The 7,358-nt window shown below is 36.9% G+C and overlaps 1 protein-coding gene across 1 annotated transcript; it reads left to right on the forward strand.

Annotated features, from left to right (window-relative positions):
* The first annotated feature begins 417 nt into the window (after positions 1-417).
* Positions 418-4,440, forward strand: LOC116267096 (uncharacterized). Its single transcript, XM_031648662.2, has 3 exons — positions 418-947; positions 3,937-4,075; positions 4,186-4,440. Exons 1-3 carry the CDS (start codon positions 579-581, stop codon positions 4,368-4,370), a joined length of 693 nt encoding a protein of 230 aa, XP_031504522.1. The 5' UTR covers positions 418-578; the 3' UTR covers positions 4,371-4,440.
* The last annotated feature ends 2,918 nt before the right edge of the window (positions 4,441-7,358 follow it).

Raw genomic sequence — 7,358 nt, forward strand, 5'->3', positions numbered from 1 at the left:
TAACCAATAGGGGGGCATTTTGCCCCCATCAGCATGCCCTCGCTAAGGACGTGCTGGCCTGGTGCGCCGAGACAGGTCTGCACCTTTCGGTTTTTTTCCTTTCCTTTCTTTTCCTTTTCATTTATTAAAATCATTTTTTTCCCTTAAATCCAAAGATAACCTCCCTGAAAACAGCACAAGAAGAAACTGAAAAAGATCTGCAATTTTTTTTTCTGCCATCTTTTATGAATGGCTGACTGGATCGGCATCGACCAACAACAGCAACACAGGCATGATCAGGTCTTCTTAAATAGGAAAACCTGTCAACCTTCGCATTTTTCACAAACCAGCTGTCATAAAAAAACATAATTCATAAAAACCTCGTTCTCTGTAATCCAGATGGACCTGATTTCACACTCCAATACCAAAAAATCTAGAAAAAAAATCGAGTTTTTTGTGTCCACCCAGACGGCCCCCAGTATTTCCTTTCGGGAGGAGAGAGACGTGGCACCTGTTGGTCGCAAAAGCGAAATTTTCTTTCCAATGGTGTAATTTCGAAATGTATAATGTCAGAGAGAGAGAGGATTCTCCACTGACGAATGATGGGTGCCTTCAGAATGGTTCCATTTATGGGCGCTCTAGCCGATTCATCGTTGCCTTCTACATTGCTTCAGGTGGCTGTTATCCACCACAGGACTGCCGCCTCCCTATCGCCACCGCCCCTGCTGTCTACGAGGCGGGTTTTCCTCACTTCTCTTCCCATGAGCACCGTTCTTCTTACGTTTGCAGCTCCGCCGCTACTCCTCGCCGCTCCTCCGCTCCCGACTTACGACCCCGTCACCTCGTCCGAGAGGGACGCCAGCTCTGTGCTCCAAAGAAGGGTCGCCGAAGCCGTTGAATTGCTTGATAAAGGAAGGGAGTTTCAAGCTAAGGGCGAGTTTAGTAACGCCTTAGAATGTTTTTCTCAGGTACCCTTCTCGCCTCTCTCTCTTACCCACTTCGATCAATTAGCAAAGATTTTGACTGTCTATCTGTTTGTAAACTGTGCTGGATTGCTTCTGAAACAACTAAAGAAGTACTACAAATTATGGATGGATTGCTTCCTAACCAACTAAAGCTGTAATGATTCTCCAATTGCTCCTTTTTGGGCATCCATTTGAGAAAGAACAAAAAAGGGAAATGCTGTAGTAGCTCGCATTGCAAGATATCTCAATCTTTTATTATTTAAACTTTGTGCCGCGAGGGACCTTGCAACGCAACTTGTTGCAGTAAAGCGAGCTCACAAGTTTTAAGTGCTATTCTTTTCCCAAATATATTCCATGAGTCATCTTCAAATGTGTCGTCTAGATCTTCATTTTAATGTATTTGGAATCTTATGCTATGGAATATCCATTCATATGCTTTCTTTCGTTATTCAGTCTTTAATGCAGGATTCTATTCTTTTTGCTTCAAAGAAAACAAAAATTGCTTTGCAAATTATTTTCATCGTATTTTTATTGCATTTTTGTCTTCCTTGACCCTCATAGAAGTTAAATATTGTTATTTTTAAGTTCTAACTGCACCGTAATTCCTCTTCTTTCCTGTTCTGAATACGTATATTGATAAAAACCATTTTAATGCTTAGAGCAGCCATTGAAAACCAAGTTTTAGAGATCAAATTTTTGTGTTTTATGGTATAATGGATGACATAGGTATCAGTTTGCTAGCATGAATTAAACTTTTGGGATGAAAAAGATATTAGCAATGAATATATAAGTTGATTTGGTTCTGATGAATAGAGTTGAGATATGATTCCATTCTTGGATTCACTCTACGTTTGAGGACCTTTTGTTCTGATTACATGTCCACGCTCCTCTTTGGGTTGGAGTTCTGGCATAAATTTTTGTTCTCCTGGATGCAGTGGGCCTCTGGCTTGATGAATTTCTATCCGGTAGCTGTATCATTGTCTACAGAAAGTCCAGTATGCAGTTCGAGATGTTGGGTACAGTCAATTAACAAATACCAAGAGGACGTTTTAGTTGATTAGCTACTCATCTTGCATCGGATTAACATCAGTTAGATTTGCAGTAAAACATCTTCTTCATAATCAGTACCATGTTCATCTTGGATTGAAATAGAAAAATAAGGTTTCAACTTTCAACTGTAGTTGTAGGATCTCGCTGCTATGCTAACTGTGGAACGTCTGTGTCACTAGCAACACTTATGGTATATATTTGATGATGATAATAGATGTTTATACTGTGCAGTTATTGGATCAGTCAAAACTCAAACAAGTAGTATACCCTTCACATGTCATTTCACAAGTTATGATGAAGAATGTGGCTGTAGATACAAATATTTTCAAAATTTTGTCTGCAAGGTCTTTCTTGAGTATTGATAGAGTTGCTTTTATTGAGAAAACCTTAGGAATCCAAAAAACTAAAAAATACAAAATTTGTGAAATCGAAAGTTCTCTTCTAACTTTTTTACAATTATATTGCTGAAGTTACAACATAATGTTTAATTTTCAAATAAACAAAAAAGTGGGGGCATACAATAAAAGCAACTTAAAGTGGGTTTTTGTGCAAAAGGAAAAATATTGCTGTAATATCGCAATAACATCTCAATAGTATTGCGAGAAATAAATTTGGTGATCTTGTAAATATCAGGAATTTTCCTGTTAAAAATGTTTCATATTGTTTTGGCCCCCAAAAAAGGGACCTTTTTAGATATCGAAAAAATTTGTGCCTTTGAGTGGAACTTCTCTAGGTTGCAAACTCACATAACCATGGTTGCGGTGTTACACAGGTGCAGGTGTTATATATATATATATATCAGATGGATCTAATATTTGGCATTGGGTGGGCATGATTAAATACAATACTTGATATGTTATTTGGGCAGTGTATTGTGAAAGGCCCGAAGTCTCCATTCAAGTGATGGTTTTATCAATGGTTTAACGAAAAAGAGAGCAAATTGTTCATTTCCACCATTTTCACCTATATTGAGTCATGTCGACTTGGGTGAGGCAACTTTCTTGAAGCGTCCATGTTACTAGGATGGTTCCTTCCATGTGGCTCTGGCGGTGATGAAATTCATGCATGTTGGCAATTCAAATATATTGATTCATTTTCAGCTAGGGGATCAATCTAAAGATTCAAAACTCTTGTTCACTTAGGTTCTAGTGCTGAATCTGTAATGATACTGTGTGCAGTATGACATGGCAAATACCACAACAGAGTTAGTTTGGGGATCTTTTAATGAACCATAAGTGAACCTGTTTAGGAGCCCTTTATGTGATGGAAAAAGTGTAGCTATTTGCTAGAGTTGTCATCAGGCTTTATCTAAATGATACCTTACTCTTGACATTTTCGTACCCGGAAAGAAAAAAAGGGAGCTTCAGTGGTGGATCATTATGACTATAGATTGTTTACCAAATTCCAATTAGGCAAAGTCATTGGTTTCATGGTTCCATATCTTGAGGTTCTTCCCTAGCATGGCAACTGTGAGACGCCACTTGTACCCAAACAAATCAACCACTATCGTTTAGTGTTGATTGGATGTGTCGCCATTTTCAGGTCAGAGAGATCATGTATTAGCGGTTTGGTATTCTGAACTTGCTGCAAATTGATAGCCCTTGGTTCTTGTTCTCTGTATTCATGAGTTGTCTCAGTTTTTTTTTTCCTCCTATTACAAGTAAGAAAAACTGCAGCAGCGTTCTCGAAACACAATCTATATGTACGAATGTTGGTAGAATGAGGTACTGCTTTGGAATTAATAGGAAGAAACTTAACAATTAACATTCTTCTGGTACTTTACTTCTCCGTCACTTTTAGTGATTTTCTTCTACTGTTACGTCTTGTAAAGATTTTATGCTACACGTCCTTTTGCCCATCTTTGCTTGAACTTTTAGTTATGAATACTCAGCCAACACCATCCGCATTGTTCACTTAAACATTTTCTCTTGTACCATCATAGGTGGCTACTAATTACAAAGATTTTGCTTTCTCGGACTATGCAAGAGTTGGAAGAGCTCTAGCTTTGTATGAGCTTGGTGACAGAGATGAAGCCATCATTGAGATGGAAGATGTTTCTATCTCTCTGAAGGGATATCCAGGTACAATAACTTAATGCTTTTTTCTTCTTCTTCCTGTTGGTTGATGACTTGGTGCTTGTAAGAGCTGAAATGTTCTATCTTCTTTTCTCTTCATTGAATGTGTGTTGCAGAAGTACATGCAGCTCTTGCAGCAGCTTTATATGCAGACAAACACGCTCCTTTGCTAGCTGAGAACCAGTTCACAATTGCTACGCTAATGGATGCTCGCTATACAGATCTGTCATATGTAAGAGACACCAAGCATTGGCCTCCTAGTTTAGTTGCTTCTTTGCAACGCTTCATTACGTTGTCCTAAATACTGTTTATACATGAAACTGTATTTTGTACAACAGCCAATTGTAATGTAATCTCTCTCTCTCTCTCTCTCTCTCTCTCTTAAAAGGAAGGTCCAATCTTGTGCAAACACAGAAGGGAGAAAAGAAAACAAAAAGAAAGAAAATGAGAGAGAAGATGTTGGTTGGAGAATGGTCTGGTCCTGCTCCCAAGTCGCATGAATTCACACCATGTTTTTCTTCAAAAATGTCATACTCGTGCTTAAGGCGGCACTGGCACCAACACCCATGACATAGGTCTGGTCTTTATGGAATCGATGGGCAACATTAGGATTCTTAACTGATTTATTTTCGGGTCTAAATTAATTAGAAAAACTAAATTAGAACATGACTTTTTTGTTGATATTTTTGGAATATAAATATTACTTTCCTTTACATATATATAATATGCTCTAATAAAATTAGTTTGATTTGGGATTGTTTTGGGGTGAATGGGCCCGAGTGAGAGGCCGAAGTTTCCCTTCTCAGTCTTAGGACTTGGGTGGATGCACCATTCAGCTAAGTGTGTATATTATTATTTGCAATTCAGAATATCACCTATGTGAATATCAAACTGAGGACACAATGCTCGCCACTCACTCTGGTTGTTGATCTTCCTTAATGTAATATAGACATACGAACCACAAAGGAACTTCATCTCATAAACTCTAAATTAAACTTTGGCCATCATTTATCCACAATGTTTGGCTGCTTCTCTTTCCTTTTTGAGGAAAACAATGAAGTTCTTTTTAAGCATTTTATTCTATCACCAAATGGATACTCAAAGTGGAATTCGGAAATCAGCCTCAAGAAATGCTATGAATGTAGAAACAAAACAATTGCATAAGCCAAAAACTAATGTAATTGAAAATATTATAAATATATATAAATAAATGCAAAACAAGAAAATAAGCATAAAGTGAGATAAATCTGTACAAATAAATAAATGAATAAGTACCTGGCGCTATGACACACTCGTGAGGTAAAAAATATGCGCGTCAAACGTTGATTGAAAAATATAAATCTATATCCGTAATGATAAAATATCATACATATATTTTTGTAAAGAAGCTTCACCTGCACTGAGGAAAAACAAGGGTAAAGCAACTGAGAAATGGTATGTGCAAGAAACTATTCTCAGGTAGCATTTGACAGTACCAAGATTAAAATCGTAGGGTCAAAATCACAGGATTTTAATTTTGGAATCAGTTGAATAGGGATTTTCATCCACATTCCAAAATAAGCTCGTGTGTGACTGGGCGGGATTCTAATTTCAGGGATTATTTTGCAGTGTTTGATGACACAAGTGTGCAAACATGTCAGATCCATAAAATTGCTACCACTCAAAAAATAATCAGTTGAAACATGTTTTGAGTATACATAGATTGCTACCACTCAAAAAATAATCAATTGAAACATGTTTTGAGTATACATAAATTGCTACCGCTCAAAAAAAAATATGACGTGTATAGACGCAATCCAAATGGAGACTCATGTCAGATCCATCGAATAGAGCCCACATAATACTTGTTCAAACACCCAAATACATGCTGCAAAATGCAACCTCGTCTGGGGCATGGCAAAATTAAAATAGGCTCATTATAGGTGGACTAATGAAATGTTATAAGTCAAATATTTCCTTGGAACAGCCAAATAGCATCTGGGTGAAGCGATAATAATTGAACGAGTAACCACAAACCATATATAAAGAGTTCTAATCCAAAACAAAGCGATACTGTACTCTAGTTCATCAAAGTGAGATTGTGATCCAGTTCCCACAACAACAACAAAAGTGCAACATATTAGTACAGGCCAGTAAATTAATTCATCATGTACAAACCGAGTACATGATAACAAAAATTAGTCAAAGGACACATATCCACAAACACAATTTCAATGATTTTCTATCTCATTCTTCTTCTTATTCAAGTAGGCCTTCAAATGTACGTTCCCTGCTTCAAAAGAGGGAAAGACTTGTATATTGAAATTTGATCCTTTATAACAATATGCTTGCGGCTGGCAATGCTCCCAACTGCCTTTAAATAAAACAAAGTACTTTTTTGGGGACTCCATCTTCAACACCCCATAGAAAATAATGAATTAGGCCCATACAATGATAATGAAAAACAGTTTTGCAAATAGAGTCAACACAATACGATGCAATATATATATATAACAATTTTATCGAGTAGTCACATGGAACACACTTACTATTATGATAATTAGTGGACTTTTGAGTTGTCATGGATGGATGCAACTTATTCGTTAAGTTGTTTGCATTGGAATTTGATGTTCACCTGTGAAAGGTGTAGATGAAGCCATCTCACTTGATGGACCCTAATCAACACCAAATTTCTCAGCATTATGACTATGTTGTAAAATAAACTTATGCAATACACAAGTCGCCGGTATAATATGAACTTGTTTGTGCAATGGATATTCTACTTGACATTATAATATGGGGAACCTCCCTTTCAACAATCCAAATTCTCTTTCAACTATGGTTTGAAACTGTGAATGTCAATGATTGAATAGTTCCTCTACAGTTTTAAGATTTTGCGTAGCACCTGCTACGTTCAAATATGATAACGATGACCTCAATAAGGTGTTAAAGGGTCGAGAACATTTGGATAACCAACATCGGCAAGATAACATTTTCCTACATAATATAATTTTATTACTAGTACATTCCATTGTTAAGCGATAGTTTTACCTGTATATAAAAGAAAAAGAAGATATGGCCAAGTTTCTCATTCCATTCAACATCACTGAAAAGGCTTCGATTTCGGTCGACATCCTTGCCCTGTTAGACTTTCTCCTTAAATTACCTTTTCTTGATGATCTATTTTCACAATTAAACGGCCACTTAGTCCAATGTTAAGTGAAGATACAGATGAATAGTATATCTGCTTTGGAACTCAAAGATTAAACTTTTTAGAATTTTAGTAGGAAAGACTACCCTGAGCTGAGAG

This window comes from Nymphaea colorata, chromosome 13 (assembly GCF_008831285.2).
Source record: "Nymphaea colorata isolate Beijing-Zhang1983 chromosome 13, ASM883128v2, whole genome shotgun sequence".
In the NCBI taxonomy this organism is placed as follows: Eukaryota; Viridiplantae; Streptophyta; class Magnoliopsida; order Nymphaeales; family Nymphaeaceae; genus Nymphaea; species Nymphaea colorata.